At 36.7% G+C, this 19,257-nt stretch overlaps 2 protein-coding genes and 1 non-coding gene across 5 annotated transcripts; 2 read left to right on the forward strand and 1 right to left on the reverse strand.

Annotated features, from left to right (window-relative positions):
- The first annotated feature begins 10,867 nt into the window (after window positions 1-10,867).
- LOC114357746 (T-cell leukemia homeobox protein 3-like) lies at window positions 10,868-12,838 on the forward strand. Of its 2 annotated transcripts, none has more exons than XM_028311503.1 (3): window positions 10,868-11,134; window positions 11,391-12,193; window positions 12,633-12,838. In XM_028311503.1, exons 1-2 carry the CDS (start codon window positions 11,023-11,025, stop codon window positions 11,606-11,608), a joined length of 330 nt encoding a protein of 109 aa, XP_028167304.1. In that variant the 5' UTR covers window positions 10,868-11,022; the 3' UTR covers window positions 11,609-12,193; window positions 12,633-12,838. Both variants share the same exon structure in this region, with proteins under 2 accessions (XP_028167304.1, XP_028167305.1).
- Window positions 12,839-13,351: 513 nt separating this feature from the next.
- On the reverse strand, window positions 13,352-18,269 carry Arl1 (ADP ribosylation factor-like 1). Of its 2 annotated transcripts, none has more exons than XM_028311488.1 (5): window positions 18,052-18,269; window positions 17,756-17,972; window positions 17,165-17,276; window positions 16,448-16,665; window positions 13,352-15,201 (listed from the first exon to the last, which is right to left on the reverse strand). In XM_028311488.1, exons 1-4 carry the CDS (start codon window positions 18,053-18,055, stop codon window positions 16,456-16,458), a joined length of 543 nt encoding a protein of 180 aa, XP_028167289.1. In that variant the 5' UTR covers window positions 18,056-18,269; the 3' UTR covers window positions 13,352-15,201; window positions 16,448-16,455. The 2 variants fall into 2 exon arrangements, with proteins under 2 accessions (XP_028167289.1, XP_028167288.1); XM_028311487.1 differs by having other exon boundaries at window positions 16,444-16,665.
- Window positions 18,270-18,938: 669 nt separating this feature from the next.
- LOC114357756 (5S ribosomal RNA) lies at window positions 18,939-19,057 on the forward strand. The gene has a single exon (XR_003656324.1). It is a non-coding gene; the product is annotated as a 5S ribosomal RNA (ribosomal RNA).
- Window positions 19,058-19,257: the final 200 nt, after the last annotated feature.

Here is a 19,257-nt window from a genome sequence, read left to right on the forward strand (position 1 = left end):
CTGGAAGAAACTTGGAAACAATTAAGTGTATTCTTAGAAGATGATTTCCAAACAAGAAGAGGTACAATCGGCGATGAGTGCTAGCATCGTTAAAGCGTCAGCGATCACATTGGGAGCCACGCTGCCCGGGAGCAGGCCATCAATCACCGGTCAGGGCTGGCAGTCTGAAGAAGTCTTGTGTTACATGTTTTATTTAGAAAAGGATCAAGACACCAGCCCAGAATTAAAGGTCCAAAATATTTAGGCACTTACTCATTGCTATGAATCCTTTCAAGATCGATCCTATTTCGAATCATGAAAATATGGATGCAAAATTGACTCTATATGTTATGCCCTGAAGCAGTCGTTGCCTGTTGGTTGTTAGCATAAACACCAAAAAAGATTATTACACCCAGAGTCAATCGGTAGCAGAGCCGTGTCATCAATCATTCAAACGCAACCAGGGCTGTACTGTACTTATACACTTTAGAACCAGTGCTTCTGGGCGTGGAGTAGGCAATTAAGCAGTGCCTTCGCGGCAAAATATGTTTTATTGACAAGGAATAGTAGTTTGAGTCTAGGATACTGGAAATAATTCTCATGCTTGCTACTGTTCGTAGCCGTCAACATTCATTATAATAAGCTTACAAAAACGAACCAGTTTATAAAATAACGCAATAGATTCTAATCTATATTTAAATGCGAAACTAATTATGTGTGTTAATAGCGTGTTCAAGCTTATGCAGACGAAATTAGTATTGGCGTAGAGGTAGACTGGACTCCAAAGAGAAGGAACCTTTTGTTGGAAAAAAAACGGAACCCATATTAATTAAAGTTAAGTAGAGCATGAAAATTCATATTTATGCCTTAGAAAATAAAGTGATTTGGATCACAGGACACGCGATAAATAAAGCTTTTTAGTGATATCGTAATTTTAAAGCCGCAGGCAGAAGCTACCGTTATTATTACTAATTTTAATAGAGGCACAACAAGACTAAAAAAACATCTTAGCATTTTCAGTCACATCCCTATGCGCCTGCGCAGCCCGCATGTCCCGCGATGCTGTGGGAACAATTTGTTCAACTAGCGATAGTGACGCTAAAGTGGCCGAGATTGACGAACCAACTCATTTTCTTATTGATATTGATGATCTCTACACCGTCACCATTAAATTGTTAAGTAAATACTACAACTCGTACTCACGTTCGTTCTACTCTACATAACAGAGAAGACATGGATTGGTAAGTATATTATTCAAAGAAAATACAACATTTAAATATGTGAACGTAAATAAAAATAAATATACCTAGACCTACTAAAAGTCACGGTAATCTTATCAAATACGTTCCAACTATTCGATTCAAAATAACCAAAGCTCACAAATTTATAAGTGTATCCGTAGATAAAACTCTCCAGCTTTCCCGAGAAACAAATAAATCGATCGATGCATTCCGACAGTTATCAGTATCGAAATCAAAGCCTTTTAAAGCTCATTAAAGTGATCGAGGAGGGGATCTAAATTTCGATCAATAACATTCGAAATCAATTAATTACAGGCCGATAGCAGATGCTCCTACGATAGGACGACCACACCAAAAACTTTTGGAGATTCAAACATGCCCCAAAAAGTGCATTTGAATTTTGTAAAACGGGGGTAAACTTTGTGAAAAATTTAGAAAAATAATAATTACCGAATGGATCCCAATTTTTATACAATCGTTTGATAGAATCCCGCTTTAGTTGATTGTTTTGAGTAGAGTTGCTTCTGGTTGTTGGCTCATAAACCCTTGAGTTTATGAGCTTACTTTTACCGTATATGTTTAGTTCTAGTTGCAAACGACAACCTACTTTTATCTAGTTAAAAGATATCTTAACGCAAAGAATGCCTTTAAAGCAAAATCAATCTCATTTCACGGCATACAAACGTAATCTCAAATCTTTACGCTCATAAAAATCCGATACGGCAATGCATTTGCGTGTTCTCAATCCGACGCATTTAATCTTATCCTGTCCCAAATTCATCGGATAACTTGGTCACCGCACTTATACCTGCCACAAAGGAATCCAAAAAGGCACAAAAAGGCCCGATGGCCGATTTACGCATCCTCCACGGGGAATATCCGAGGTTTATGCGCCAAGGAATTCCGTATTGTATGCCGACGCTAAATAAATGCGAGTGTAAACAAACTTTGATTTAAGCGCAAATGAATTTGCGAACGCTTTTGTTGATTTTAAAATATTTGGAAAGCTGTTTTTTTTTCAGACCTGCAATGGTATTCAAAATATCATTGACCTTTTAAAATAAGAAATATTTGGATTGTATTGAAAAGTTGAATAATAATTCAGTGCAGTGATAAATTCTACGTTTTCGCATTGAATATAATATTAATTCTTCACACTGGCAAAAAATAGGTAGGGGAGACTGGGGCTGGTCCTAACAAATTTTGATTTGAGCGTAATATGTTCTAAACTGCTTTAGCAAGAAACATGGTTTTTTGGTACGTGATGTCAAATTTAATGAGCTTTACGTAAAGTACAACAAAATGTATATAATAATTACCATATCTGAGAAAAATCGAGTTTTGCCAAACAAGTCACTTGTTAGATCTTACCCCCGGTTTGGGGTTGGTTTTAACATCGCTGGGGAAAGTTTTAACAGCGGGGGTAAGAAATGATTTATAGTTGGGAATGGGATTTTGGCTAAGATAAACAACAAAATAATAATCACTAATAAAATTAAATGCGGTTCCTTACCGTTCATAAAATAAACAGAAAACTTAAATTTTATTAGTTAAATAAACTGACTCACTCAATCAGCATTACTCAAATCAAAGAACAAAAAATAATTTTTGATCATCAAATGATCATTGAAATTTGGCTCCTTACCGTTTAAACATGTGTAATAAACTTAAAACTTACTAAATCTATCTTTATTAAATAAAATAACAAAAAAAATACTCCTCTAATAAATCAACATACAACTTTGGTTATAAAAGTCAGTCTTACTCAATGTTCGAGGCAAATATTAACGCGTTAGAACCTACCCCGTGCATTTTGTTAAAACCAACCCCACGACCTCATTTTGCACAAAATTATTGTTTTTCTTTTACCGGTTATATTTTCTATTAAAACTTTGAAATTAATGAAAAATACAATAAATTCGGATTTATGCAATACCAAAGCCAATTTTCTACGATACATATTTAAAGAGTAATGCAAAAAATTAAACACGTAAAAAAGTTCATTTTCCTGTGAAATTTGAGGCGTCTGACGCAACCTGCTCCCGTGACGCTTGGCCGGCAACTGACAGGTCGAGACACGTTTGCGCTTATTCGTAGGCACAAAGTGCGTTGGAATTAGCGTGGTAAGTCGAATAGGTTCTATGTAATTACGCTGTTAGTATTTACCCCTGTTAAAACCAGCCCCAGTCTCCCCTATATCAGAACTTTGTGACGTAACTACACAGGATATTATGAGTAACTTCCGAAACGAATTAAAGCTCTAAACATAAAACATGATCTACTATCCTTACGGTTTACGTACGGTTTTTATCCTCAGGCGTGATCGTAGTTTTATTTTTACGAGTGTGCTTTATGCATGATTATTTTGAGTGCACTCACGTATCAAATCTTCCGCACGACTCTCTTAACACTAAAATCCTCGCTGACATTTCAATTTCAGATGCTTTTCAAAAGTCAACGAGACGTTTAAATTGTGGGACGTTATCGTCAGTTACGAATGACCATCTCTGGTCGGTGGAGTGTGAAGCTGACATGTTAAAAAGGGTTGAAAGAGTTAACAGATTTTACCAAACACGCACATGCCTTAGGCTTCTTCTTTTAGCTCTACCAGTTTAGCATGATAGCCTGGTGTTAAGGGGATAGCAAAATTCTATCCAGTTCTCATAGTGTCTGTTTTATTCGCATAATAGACGAATCTAACAGCATCTTTCAGATCAAAATGCCCAAATTGTTCTTTCCACAGAACACAAAAATATTAATAAACATTGAATTAGTCTATCGAAATTGTAATAGTTTTAGCTATTACCGCAACCCCAGCTTTCAATGATGCGAAGCGCCCGCGCTTGCCTGGCGGCCGCGGTGGAAGGCTACCATTAGCGTAAGTGCGGTGGATTCTGGGCCACTGGTGCCACGGGGGCAACGACCAATAGATGCACACTAGACTGAATAGTCCTGTTGTACGGTTTCTATAACAGAGCATATGCTAAGGAGACTGGAACACGTGATTCTTTAATGAAGAGGAAAAAGCAATTTTTGGGCAAGAACAACTTCTTACCTTCTAAATTACGACTGCAAATATTTTCAACGATTTCTTATTTAATGAAATTCTAAGTTAAGAAAGAAAGACAGATGAAGCAGCAAGTTATCCAACAAAGTCGAGGCTATTGTGAGTTAATAGTGTGGTAATGCTTGGCAGTCGCCTGCGCAACTCCGCGATCTGCGAGCTAATTATGCGCCACCTGCCGGCCGCTCGCGAAACGTTTGTTTTGTCCGCAACCCTTTTTGTGGCAGTCTGGATGCTGAACCATCAAGACCGAGAGGACACCTGCAGGGGCCTGAATAAGAAGATTTTATAATGGTACGAACTTTTCGCGGTCACCGATCAATAACATTTTTGGCAGTTTTTTTTCAAAACGAAAGGTAAGTGAGAGACTGAGAATTATAGATGATAAGAAAAATATTAGTTTTAAAAGACAACGGATGTAGGTGTATCGACTAGGTTCGTTCGTTCGTTCGTTTCAGCCGAAAGAGAGGGTTAATTCAAGCGATATATTTGTTGGTTATCTAAATCCAAAAGTAATTTTATCTGAATGATTGCAATAAGTCCAATAAGTAATGCATTTCGCACAGCATTGACTGCATACAATCAACTGCGCATAGTGCATCAAAGTCGTAACGTAATACAAGCTACTAATATTCTAATCAGCCACAATAATCAAATTATTCGTTGTAAAGCTTTATCAGGAGCTTTATGCGTCTACGCAGCGCAATGTAGAGGTCTTATTTAGCGAATAGCAATAGCGCAGAAATTGCTTTGGCTTTTGTAATTAACATAATCAACTAGCTCCGTTAACAATGAGTCATTAGGTCGTAAAGACACTAAACACCACATAAAACTGCCTGTCAGGTGCCAGTTGGGTTGGCAACCTGCAGCTTAAGCTAGTAATAAGCGGATTAGTTTGTTATTGAACAAGTAACATTATCAGAAGGTTTATCTAGAGACTATAGGTACCTATAGCCTAAGGTTAAGGGATACAAAACAATAAATGTATGATGCAAAGGAATAAAGATTTTATATGTATAATGAAAAAATGAAAATGAAAACCTGTATAAAAATAATCATAGACATTTGGAAATGTAAACGCCCCTTTGGTCTAGGATGGTTAGAGAATAGGCTCTCTTCATCCAGAAATTTTGGGTTTGATCCCATTTTCAGATTGAAAAATAACTTTTCAGTTTGATAAGGACGTTACAGGCTTGAATGAGCCAGAACTGGTACGTAGGTATTCACCAAACCGCTTTTGATGAATTTTGGTGCTGGAAGAAGAGTTTGAAACTCTGAATAGTTGAGAAAGAGGGTGTATGGGGAACCATAAATTTTGATGACAGGGATTTACAAGTATTAACCCAAAGCAGGTTTTACGCGGTTAATTTCATTAATGCAGAGGTTGACGATTAAGCGGACCCTGAACACCAACCAATAGGCTCAACTACAACGGAAATCTACCATTGCTAGATCACAAACACGTTCCATAAAATCAATGTCGATGGAACTGGTACCATTTTCCTATATGCAAATTGCATATAAAATAATTATAATTTATATTAAACATGCCAATGCACCGGACGAAGCAACCGTACTAGTTATTAGTAGACCATAAGAGCGAGTAATCATAAATTGTAACGTTTTATGATAAAATTATTAAGTGCGCCTTAATGCTTAAACTGGAAATGATAGACATGTCATTTGTATATTTAAAATACTCGTAGTTGAATTATTTGGTACTCTTAATATATCAATATTGAAAAGCTTTTATCTGTCTACTGAAATTGAGCTTTGCAAACGTTTTTAACTTTTTACTTTGAAGCCTTCTTTTGACTTCGTATTCTGCAATAGTATCTGAAATAAATATCATGAAGACAAGAAGTTTAAATTACTAAGGGTTGTTGATACTGAGGACTTATTGCTAGTTAAACTACTTTATTATGCAGTACACTTTACAACACAGCAACATGTTTTAGTAATAAAACGATTCTATTAAATTTAATACGCAAGTCATCAAGCTAGGTTTTTATACAGGCGTTTATTAATAATAGAAATACCAAAGTTAAAACTTGTTTACCGATGACCACTGGGGCCATTGGAGTCGGCCGAGGAACGACGCCAAGACCCAACTATTTGAACCAACTTCGAAGAGAACACCGTTTGTAAGTTTACAGGAATATTTATTCGATAATGATTGTATATTATTGTAATTTCTGATATTTCGCTAGTCGTCCATGATACTCAACTCAAAAGTATGAAGAAGCAATCATAACATATGAGTTAACGTATCGTTAATGTTTTGGATGTTAAATTAAGTTCAACAACCTCAATACGGCCGATTCGATTGGCTCTTAGCTTTGGCTGCGTTTGAACAAGATACACCTTATCTGGTTACTAAAATATCACTTGGCTCTCGAGATTCTCAATCAAGGAGCGCAACAATCCTGTGTAAATCCACTGAAAGCACTGCATACGGAACGTGTTAAGTTCTTGGCGAGTTCAGCCGAAAGATCCACTGGCGTGACGTGAAACTGCGCAACTGGCATTTGCTTATCATTTATCAACAATGGGGTGAACCCACCTCGCCATCCATTCCACACCGCGTATCACCGCACACAACACACTTTTACTTTCGCGAGCGGTCCTGCGCGGCCGTCTGCGCGCGCGCACTGAGCCCGCCCGCGCCCGCCTCTCCTATAAATTCTTTACAAGACTCGTGCCGAGCTTGGCCCTGTACTGGCGAGCACAAAGTGCTGAAGCCCTTAGCTTTTCATTTTTGTTGGGAGCTTTTAGGATTTTTTCTGTAAGTATATTGATTAGGATCGGTAACTTTGATTAAATTGTTGAAGAAATTAATAGTTTTTAGAGTTAAAATATAGGGCAAAATTTATAGAAATGAAAAGGTTTTTTTAAAGCAATCCTGTATAGCTTTATAAGCTTTTCACATCATAAGTTAAAAGATTTATAGTTTTTTACACATCCATTGTATTGGAGAACGCATGTGAATTTTTTGAAGAGCCCATTGTCTGCGGCAAATGATAATTTATTTTTGCGCTTTATTCTTGTATCGTAGTTTGGGACTGTTTAGGGTAATAATTTTGTATTTTTAGGATATCTTATTGAATCTTCATGAATTTATCTGTATAGAACGGAGCTCCGTTTTGTATAAAAGGGGAAAATAATAAGAGAGCATCGAATAATAATTTGAAGTTCAGAAAAAAAAAAAAACTCTGATCCACAATTTCCATTGTAGATTTCCGCAAATTACATTGAACAGTAGAAATAGAAATATTACAAAATAACCACGTGGTTTTTAATTAAAAAATTAAGCATAAGATTGTACCCGGCCCGTGCGCAGCCTCCGGTCGTCGTTCGAGCAACCAGTTCGACCGCATACCCCCCGCGCCCCGCCACTTCTGTCCCAAACTATCCCGTTCCCGCTCCAAAACCGACCTTATCCTATACACCAAAACGTTTAAGTTTCTTCACTTTAAAAATGCACTTACAGCCTTGCATATTTAGACACAGTTCTCGTTGCTATTTCGTACAAGACATGCCATACAGGGCTCTCAGGATATTTGCCGAATCTTAAGGTATTGTAAACTTTAACAACGGGCCCTAAGATTGGTTTCCCGAACCGGCCGGCCCAACCACCTGCGCGCTACCGGTCACCATGATTACAAGACCAACAATAATATTTACCGGGTTTAGTAATATACGGGCTAGGACACGTGGTATTGCTGTTAAAACATGGCTAATTAGTGTGGTATTAACCATTTTATTGGGTTCTGATCCTAAAGGAATGGCGACATTCTTACCCATGGACAAATATAAACTTACTCCTACTCGCTCAGTTAAGATAGAATCAAGGACTTTCTCTTCCTAAGTACAATATTATGTAAACTGGACAACTGAAGTTCTGGAAACTCTATAGGCAGATTCGAATAACGAAGATGATGCTCAATTATTATTATTATTATAAAACTTTATTGCACAATAAAATAGTACAAAAGGTGGACTTAATGCTATTTAAGCATTCTCAGCCAGTCGACCCCTGGGTTATGCAGAAAGCTGTGTGTGCGAAGGTAGAGGTAGAAGGGTAGAAGTTAAAATTGAAGTTAAATTTTTAATTGATATAATATAAGATACATATACCTACATACATACATACATATACATACATATATACAGATACATACAAACATATAATATAAATAAATATAATTAACATATAGCTCAACAGCTTGAAATGTCGATTGAGTTATGACTTTTAATGTAAAAAGCTGTGAAAATACATTGAAAGATGCGTTAATCTCTTGTAATGGCAAACAAGACGAAGAAACTGCTTTACAGGAAATGACACGAGCAAAAACGAAAATAGGTAATTTTAGATAAACTTATTTCCACGGTCAAATTCATATGAATCAGTCTACTGAACTAATAAAAATGGTCCAATTCTTCTAAACATTATTGAAAATATCGGAATTTACCACGTTTTCATTTGATTTCTAACCAGCCTAACAGAAATGAACATACTCTCATATCTGGTCGACCATTAACTTCAATAACACGATCGTGTCCTACTTTTTTGGTAGACAAGATCATTAAGCCTCTACAAAAACCCAAACTATTTGGAATTAATTACGTACGCATAAGGAATCCTGTTGCTACCAATTTTCAAGAGGTAGTATTGTAAAAAAACATAAAGAATGTAAGAAAAGGTTGTGCTCGCATTTGTAATACAAATGGAGTAATTGAGGATACTGTGACGAACATACCAGAATTGAACATGTCATACAAGCAAGATAAAGATTTTACATACAATTTGCCAGAGGTAATGAAGCGATAAGATCTTAAGTTGATTCGAGGAATTAGACCGAGTGGCGGAGCGAGAAACAATTATCACTGTATCAAGTCGTTTACAACCACATACTTGGGCCTCGGAGAAAAACAACTTCTGTAATCATTGCAAATAAATATTAACTAGTAGCGGATGACATTAAAAGAATTTATTGTCGTCGTTACATTACGTGTGACTAGCGAGGATAGCTCCTCATTTATTAAACTGCCAGTATGTAACACAGGAATTTAACCACGCAGAAAATATTGGGGTTGCCTATTTTTTTGACGAAAGATAAGTAATCAAGGCGATTCAGATTCTTTAACAGTTAGTCCTTCTTTGCACGCACACCATACGATTATTTATTGCGAATGACAGAGGCTTTGATTCTCAGATAAAAACTGCAAATAGGTAACGTAAAGGTATAATTTGAGATTTGATAGTTAGGTCAAAGTTTCAATTATAACAGGGCCTGGTAAAAACACTGTCAGTATTATCCGATAGTAAATAATTTGATCATGTTCGATAACACGTAAAGCAAATAAAATGTCCAATGGCCCTAAAATCATCTTATCAAAGAGCAACAGCTAGTGCTGGTAAAATGTAAAAAGTATATCAGTTTAATCCTTTATTGCATCAGAGTAAAAGACAAAATAGGCAACGTTACAACATGTTCTGTCAACAAGGCTTGGAACCATCTTTGTAGTATGGGCACGGCTTCTGTTTCTGGCAGGGCCAGGAGGGCCCCCTGGTCCGGTCGTGGAGACACTTCGATCTACCGAAGAACATCTTGTAGATGAGCGCAAGGAATCCCACACCAACCGCTACTCCTCCTGAAAGAGGAAGAGTAAGAACACTATTGCGTTTGCTAACACCCTAACCAAATACAGTAGCGGCGTAAGGGGGGGGCGGTGGGGGCGGTCCGCCCCGGGTGCCAAGCATCAGGGGGTGACACAAGTCGCGTAGATTAGTACTCACTGGCATATCTGCATGGCAAATCTGCGGTCTATGTCATGATACGGGGGGGGTGATTGTCTTTCAATCTTCGAATCGGTAGGTAACCCCAAAATCCTGGGGGGTACCAGGGGGTGCCATANGATCGCCCCGGGTACAAACCCATGCTACGCACACTGACCAAATATAATGACAAAAACTGTAGATTGAACTAACACAAAAGTTTTTGGATAAGACAAACTATACTGAATGGACCAGACTTATCAGAAATCTTACAATCTTCTCCTGAAGAATGGACTTAAGTACGTGTGATAGCCATTAGTGAAGCACGTTCTTCGTCGTCCTATTGCACCACAAATTGACTATCCTGAAGAATCAATTAGGCTCCCTCACCTATGAGCGGCAACCAATCAGGCCACCCCGCCATCACTGTCGCCTCTCCGGCTCATAGCTGTTACATATCTTGGATTTCATGAAGTTTCAGGTTCTCATATTTTTATTTTGAATTAGATTTTAAGTTCACAAAGTTTTGCATGAGTTTTGATTGACATGACAGCAAAGTCCGTGAAACATCATAGATTATAGACGGTGGCATAGTTATTTGCACGCAACATGCGTGATATTTATATTTCATTACGGTTCCACTAATTAAAATTTTACGCTATGCTACTTTAATAGGGCGCAAAAACGTTTCAATAACATTTAAAATGAAGAATTTATGATATCGCTAATTACTGAACATCGTTCAGTAATTGAATCTACCCTTCCAGCAAAACTTTAAAAACTAATAAGACATGCACTGCCAAACTGACAACTTTTGTCACTTAAAAGATCCGCAAACGAAATGAACACCTTTTACCACCCAAAATGATCCGCAGGGAGTCCCTATCCCTCCACAACCACAAGAAATGTGACCGTAAGCAGAAACAGAGCAAACTGAGATATAAGCGCGACCAGAGGATATGGCAGACTCACCGCCACCGACGCCCCCACCACCGCCGTCACCGCCACCCCCACCACCTCCTACACCGCCACCAGCACCAGCTCCTGGGGCTGGTGGTGGAGCTGGAGCAGGTAAGCCTTAATATTCTGAATTATCATGGATACTGTGATGTCAGAGTTATGAAGTACAGCCCACATAAATAAAGTTCTGTTTGAATTGAAGCGATTGCACCGATGCAATATCCAACCGTTGTTTATTCCAACTATGATTGCTACGTCATAATGAAACTGAGGATATTTAAAGAAAGCTTTGTTCATTTGTGTCCTACCAAAGTGTCAGGAACTCCAGAACAAACTTGTATATTAAATAAACATATTCTAATTTCAGGGGGCGATGATGGAATCACGCCGTACCTGCCCATCATAGGTGGCATAGCAATAGGAGCTGGATTCCTCGCTCTACTCTACTTCATGGGTACAGGAGAGCCAGAAGTAAAAAAACCGGTAAAGAAGGTCGAACCTGTAAAAGAACGCGAGCGCAGAAACTTCTGCGACTGCGACAGGATACACCCAAGTAGAAGAAAATGGCCTATAGACGAATATTGATGCGAGACATACTATATCCCTACAATGAAACGTAACACACGACTTTAAAGCAAATCACTTGTGAATAATAAGTAGGAACACTGTGCCAAAGCCAACGAGAAGTCTCGGAAATATAAAGCCCGGTGTTCTCTACCGAAAAATGAAATAGTGATTTCTAAAGAAATAAATACAACTGGAATAACTATTGAATTTTATTTATCTTTCGAACTCGAAAATAAACTGAAACCAAAACCTACTGAGAGTAGGTACTCTTTTAGGTAAACCTCCTGGAAATTCCATAGATTTGGAAGAAGTTTCACGATGAGGTTTCAGCAGTTTATGACAGAACTAAGAAAACTTATGACATTTCAGATGTAACGTCATTTTTACGTGATTTGTCAAAAAAATGCCACAACAAAATTTTTAAACTGGATACCAGAAAAATGGATAACGTTACGTAAATATTTCAAGAATGGTGAATTCAATCAAGAGAGCTTTTACTTCAGACAATCATAAGTCGAAAATATGCCAATAGCCGCCATAAAGTTGCCAACTATAGCTTTGGACCAAGCATGAGTGCTAGAGGCAGATCTGGAGGTAGTTCAGGTAAGAAAATAATGTTCATTTAGTGGGAGGAGTCTCACATAACCTACTAGCCGTCCCTATCGACCAATAGGTATGCGCAAAGCATTTTCTGATGTATAAAAAATGGTTTATGGGTCTACCTAAAGGTGTGGTATCTACAACTTGTAATAATTAAGGAGCTTATGGCAATGCTTATGGAGATTAAGAGCATACTTCAAAGCCCACAAAAACTGACCAACAGGACAGATATTGAAGATCTCATTTCTGTTTCATTATCAACTCCATACAAATAAGTAAAGATGGTACTTGGCAATGTAGAAGTAATTTAGAGACTTCTTTTTAGCACAAAAAAAACTAACTTATGTCTCACGTTATAGTAGAGTTCTGCTTAGGCTAACGAAGCAAGTTTGACACTGACTGTAGTAGAAACCGAAAATCTTCAAGTAATTTTTTTTCCTAGGCAACGATGGCGAAGGCATCGGCGCATGGCTGCCCATGATAGGCGGAGTGGCCGTGGGTGCTGGACTCCTGGCCTTGATCTACAAGCTGTTCTTTATGAAGGACAACTGCCCGCACATCGACCCTAAGAAACGCCGCTGGCCCTTGGAGAAGAAGTCTTGGTTCTCGTTCAAATGACACGCAACGTTAATACTAATAAATAACTCACCTACAAGTATTTTGGGTTTCTTTTTCATTTGTTCAGTTATCCGTTGAAGACAGTGGCCCTTGGAGGAAGCCTTGGTATTGGCCAACGTTCACACAAATAAGAAAGTAAGAAGAAATGTTTATTCAGTATCATGATAATAATAATATTACTTACCTGCAAGTATTATTTTTCAATGGTTGAGTTGTGGTTGAGTTATCCGCTGGCACTGATAGCTTCCACATTTAATCTTACGTGGAATACTTCAATTCAAAACCAAAGTGGCTTTTGATGGCGGTATGAAATCGTCAGATAACTTGAATAAGGAAAATTCCTTTATTCGCATAATATCAAATTCTCAAAATATCGTATTCTTAAAATATTGGATTAAATTGTTTTTGCTCTAATAAGTAGGTAATTGTGTTTTAGATTTATACTACATTCTTTTTGATTATGTGAGTAGTGTACTGATTTATTTCAAATATAAATACTATAAGGAATCAAACCTAAAATAATAATAAAATAAAATACACAAATTAATTTATGATATTGTATTTGGAACAATCTTTCTCTCTTACCGCAATAGAATATAAATTAGCTTGGTGAACGTCACTGATACAAAATATATATTAATTAATTGTAATTAATAATAACTTATGTATAGGTACATCCTTCTCCGCATCGACCCCCTACAAAACAATTTATTTCATTTAGATAAAACGCGTCGCCGCCAAACTTTCCTATGTAAATAAATAAATAGTATTCATACTGGGAGACTCGAGGATGATGCAATATAATTAACTTATCTAAGTCATGCTGGAAACTTGTTTAAAATACTTTCTACTATTCAATTTTCAACAAATACTTGCTTGTGCAGATAAATTGAATGTGGTATATTATGTATTATAAACAAAACTGTATACATAAATAAGTGGAATCATAACTGCTGACAGGTTCTTTGAATAAAATAACATACAATAGAGAATACTTACGAAATATTATAATTATATTGCTATTATTTAAATATTGGTGTTTATGACCCATTATTTATTATCATGTACACACAGTACTATAAATATGAATTGATTATCCTTTGTAATAAATAAAATAAGCATACATTTAATATAACAATCGATCGAACATTGCAATATAAGAATACTCACGAGACTATAGCTATATGAACATCTTCAAGTAATTCGTCACGCATTTCATACAAATGTGCATGATACTTTACATGATAAAACACACGTATCCGTTTTATCTATTCAAAATAAATATCACAAGCTCACTTCCAAGCTATATCGCGCTGCCATTAGATGTTGCATACAAAGTGGCGCCCTCTATGTGTCAAAACTAAGTTTCACTCGTTTAAGACAATGAAGCTAGCTTTTGACTACCTATTCGTAATTATTACTAACTGTAACCCGTTGGATTTAGTGCGATCCTTGACAGAGAAGCCTTGATTCGCTTAAGGCGAAACATTTCATAGTACTCGCATAATCCCAAAGTGGATTGTTTTACGCTGAACATTTTGTAGAACAGCAGGAGTGAATGATAACGCCGCAACAATTATTAGAATCAACGAAAAATCATATTATACGGTTTCAGTTATTATGTATCTTTTTGAAAGTTGTGTTTGACGGTAAGGCGTCGCCAAGCCAAGACGGTCAATAACGAACGACGTAGAATTTTTATTTATTTCGAAATATAATTAATTATGTTTAATGCATATCAGTTTAGAGAAACAATAACGATTTCAGGTTCAGGATCGTCTCATAGAAACTACTGATGGCCAAGTATGAGACAACTTCTGGTTCGTCAAGTACGATTAAACCTTTAATATGTTTGAAACATTTCAGCTTCCAACTTTGCTATGTAAAAATTGACAAGAGCTGGCATGAATGGATCGAGAAATTGAAGGACTGAATAAACAAACGAATGTGTGAACAAGATCAAGTAAAATAGGATGAGCCACTAGCATGTCTAGGTTAACTTGTAAAGTTGATCATATCGTTTTGCCATTCTTGCTTGGTCATATAATTGACATCGGCATTTATTGATTTGTTATTTTTACCAAGAAACGTATCAGTCCGCAAACTTGCAAAAGCTAGTCACTAGTCACTGATGATTAAACTCCTAATATTTATGAAAATAATACTGTAACATAATATTTTTTTCAGCCAAATGACGTTAATAATGTTAGTTTCGATCCATTCACACCAGTTAAATAATAGAAATAGCATAGACATTACCATAGACAAGCGTTTCGGCGGCGACGCTAAGTACTAAAACTAATGGCGTTACGGGTGACTAAATAATTATCTCTGCCCCTCTCACACACTCAGTCCAGCAAGTCCCATTTGTTTCTTGTGTTCTCAGACATAGCCTGTAAACAAAAATAACAAGATTTCTTCATAATATTCTTGCAAATCTTCTTCAAATCGATAGTGGCATAGTAAATACAAATGAGTAGGTCATCTTCATAGAAACGCACGGGCGCGGTTTGTATGTGAGTGCGCCAATACGTATACGGCGCGCACGCACACACTGACAAAATTTAGCGGGGATTAGCGGGGAGCCAGTCGTGGTTGCGCCGAATTTTGTCAGTGTGTGCGTGTGCGCCGCATACGTATATTGGCGCGCTCACATACAAACCGCGCTCGGTGCGTTTCTAAGAAGATGACTTACTCATTTGTATTTACTCTGATAGTGGTGAATAGCCGAACGGTGAAGGGGTCGGACTGGCCGACTCGTGATCCGGGGAACGGGGGTTCGGTCCCCGCCGCCACTCGACTATTGTGATGAGCTCACTCGTGATACAAGCATATTTAGCTTAGTACAAGGGGCTAACGGGACTATTAGTAATTTGTGTAATAATAAATTGCTAATAAACTTTTATAAAAAAAAATGCTATTGCTGCACATTAATAGCTTATGAACACTATTTGACAATTGGTGGAAGCCACGCATAATAGTTTCATAGCAGTTCTGACTACAACGGAAATGTCCGTGACGCTTTATCGCGCCTACCACGGCGGACATCGTGGTCTAGTAGTCACAAAGAGATTAGCTTTCGACCCGGAGGTAGGGAATAGTGAAAATGTAAGCCAGTAAACAGCAAGTGGCAGCATGTTCAATAATCATATATAATGTAATATATATGTCGTAAATAAAATAAAACATAATAATATTTAAAGTTAACTACTTAATTAACCTAAACTAAATCTAATTTAAAAATAAAAAATAAAATAAAATACAAGGCTTATTAATAAAAAAATTCGTTTAATCCGCTGTCTTGGGGGAAGGTGCCCAGAAGGCTGGCCACATTGCCACGCTGGATGGCCAGGCTAATTCTTTGGCCAAGGTATAGGCCAGCCTTTGGATCGTAAGATGTCTCAACTAAATGTTTAGACATCTTACGAAACAATTTGTGGGCAAATACAAAAACGTGTACAATTAAAATACAGCCTATATTATTATGTTATTCTGGGTTATAAACACCAATACTGTAAAGTTTCATCAAAATCCGTTCAGTAGTTTTTGCGTGAAAGAGTAACAAACATGTTGACATCCAGACATCCATACAAACTTTCGCATTTATAATATTAGTAGGAAGTAGGATATCTCACCTACATCCGCTGTTATTTCCTGGCCTGCAGCGCATTGGAGAGCCAGTCCATGGCCTGGTCGAGTCCCTCGCCACGTACCGCCGACGTCTTAAAGATCTGGAAGGTTCGGTCGCGCAGCGCGTCGAGCCCCAAGGCCTGGTGCACCTCGGCTACCGTCAGGCAGCCCGCCATGTCCTGCTTGTTGGCTAGGACCACAAGGATCGCGTTCGCTAGCTCTTCTTCCTGGAATGACAATGGTGGGAATGAGCATGCAGGAAAAGAGCTCTCTCCAATGCCAATGTGTGTTTTTGTTTTGTGAATAAATTTTTTGCCTTCTCATTGTGGATTAAAAAAAAGAATAGGACATGCAGCGGAAGATATGACATGACTCATTGGATTTTTCTCTTATGTCACTTTTAGTCAATTTATTTTTCTTATTAGAACAATAAATATTTTGTAATACCTAATATGAATGTTAAGCGCAAATGTTAGAGGTAAAGTTTGCAAGTGTAATATGCAAACTTTGCTCAACAAGTACCTAACAAGTTATTTGAATACAGATGAACCATCGAAAAATATTCAATATGTCACACAAATGATTTTATTAATCATTTCAAGGAGGAAGAAGGAAGTATAGATAAAAAATACATCCTGTCTTAATTTTTGCCAAAACACTTTTCATCTCAAAACTATCTTTTTACGTGACAAAATACTATATGTAATGTTCAAGAAAGATACTTACTCTTAACATATGCACAAGTTCATCTTTTGATATTCCTATTCGATCTCTATCTGCAGAATCTACAACGTAAATGATCGCATCTGTGTTCCCATAGTAACATCGCCAGTAAGGCCTGAAATAATAGTAAAATATAAAAATTTACATGAATTCTTGTAGTTAGAATCAATAATGTTGATGTACTTCAAATGAAATGAAGTCAAAAATATTTATTCAATTTAGACCAGTATTTTGGCACTTATGAACGTCAAACATTTGTTGTTCTACTCCCATTCCTGTCTTAAATGTATTTACTTACAATGTTGTACCTAATGCGTTAATAACAATCAAACTAATAATTGATTTGCATATACATTAGCCAGAACTCACAAGAAATAATAAGTAAACAGTCTAAAAACAGTTAATTAGAAAGTGTGTTGAAAGTACCACTTTAATCATAAAATTACTAATAAAACATCAATTATTGTTGTGCTACTAAAGGTTTTCTATTGATTTAATACGATATCTAAGTGTGCATTATCGTTTTAGAGCCTAAAATTATGTTTTCATGATAAGGAAAAGAACATAACCTACAAAACAAAATGTAACAATCACCTGATACTTGTTTGCCCTCCAAGATCCCATACTTGGAATTTAAGGTTTTTGTATGTGACTTGTTCTACGTTGAAGCCAATCGTTGGTATAGTGGTCACTACCTCTCCAACTTGAAGTTTGTATAAAATTGTTGTCTTTCCGGCGCCGTCCAAACCCAGAATCAAAATCCTCATTTCCCTGGCGCCTAGCAACCCCCTAAAGTAACTGAACAAACCGCCTGCAAGAAAACATTATCTGAATTGTAAAAACACGCATTTCAAGCAATAAAACACATACAAACTGAATAAAACACTTGCCCATTTTGTGATAAGCTTAGCCTATTTTAAAACATAAAAGTTGATAACTAAGGAATGATTGTATGACTACGTATACACATCCAAATGATCCCGCGTGTTTGTTAATTAAATTACAATGCACTATAATTAAATTTTATCACTTTTTACGACAAATATTGTACATTTTATTCGGATAACACCATCAACCATTTGACGTGTAACTCAAATTGTGTTTGTGTTGCCACAAGAAAAAATGATGTCAAATAATGTTTAAAAAATTATTTGTCGGCAACGGCAACGAATAACGCAGTCGGGTAATAAACTGACATTATATTTTTTGTAACATAACATTAAAATAAGCAAATAATTCATATAGTTTGTAGAATGAGACCAAACTTTTATATTTATGTTGAGTTAGTTAAATAATTAAGCTATGCTATGCTGTCCTGCGCTATAATATTAGCAATATCACTTCTCCGTAACACGTAAACTGAACAATCTTACAAGGATTATTAATTTGTGTTTGTTGGGGAAAAAGAAAAAATAATCGCTGAAGAATTTTATGGAAAATGGGAGGAAAAATTAATTAACAGGATTCTAAAAGTGTACAGGTTCTCCTTTGAAAAGAAAAACTCGACTAACGTAACTGGAGGATAATGCCAATGATCTAAATAAGTTCGCCTTTTGTGCCCTGTGTAATTAAAAATAAGTTTTAAACACATAAATACATTTTTATCATAAATCATGGGTATTTTGTCAATTGAAATATTTTGTCTTATCTAAAAAAACAAAAAGTAGGTTAATAAAATTCCTCAGATTATAATCTGATGGAATTCACAATTTTACGGTACGTACTCAAACTAAAGTAACTAAGCTGGAATATTGTGACTAAATTCACCAACTTCATCGCCAACGTCCATACCACGTTGAAAACACCGGTTCTCGTCCGATCACCGAAGTTAAGCAACGTCGGGCGCGGTCAGTACTTGGATGGGTGACCGCCTGGGAACACCGCGTGATGTTGGCTTTTTGGTTTTGCGAACTAATTTTAGATGATTTTAGCTATTATACCTAGTGAAATTGAAAATGATTTCATTTTCAAACTTTTTAATTTGGTCAGAAAGGTTAGGTATTTCAGCCACGTTTGTATATACCTACATTGTTCAACCCAACTGAACATGAAACCACAGATAATATAATACTAGATGAAACTATTGACAAATTAAT

The sequence above is a fragment of the Ostrinia furnacalis genome, unplaced genomic scaffold (assembly GCF_004193835.3).
Source record: "Ostrinia furnacalis isolate ACB-3 unplaced genomic scaffold, ASM419383v2 OfSCF3339, whole genome shotgun sequence".
NCBI classification, from domain to species: Eukaryota; Metazoa; Arthropoda; class Insecta; order Lepidoptera; family Crambidae; genus Ostrinia; species Ostrinia furnacalis.

Excerpts from the sequence above, each read along its gene's own strand:
- Arl1 (XM_028311488.1), bottom strand. Across the intron at positions 17,277-17,755 it reads GGAGGGCAAACAAGTATCAG|GCCTTACTGGCGATGTTACT; the intron begins GTGATTGTTACA and ends CTATTATTTCAG. Across the intron at positions 16,666-17,164 it reads AACTTGTGCATATGTTAAGA|GAAGAAGAGCTAGCGAACGC; the intron begins GTAAGTATCTTT and ends TTGTCATTCCAG.
- LOC114357746 (XM_028311503.1), top strand. The coding sequence starts at position 11,023 with ATGGCAGACTCACCGCCACCGACGCCCCCACCACCGCCGTCACCGCCA. Across the intron at positions 11,135-11,390 it reads TGGTGGTGGAGCTGGAGCAG|GGGGCGATGATGGAATCACG; the intron begins GTAAGCCTTAAT and ends TTCTAATTTCAG.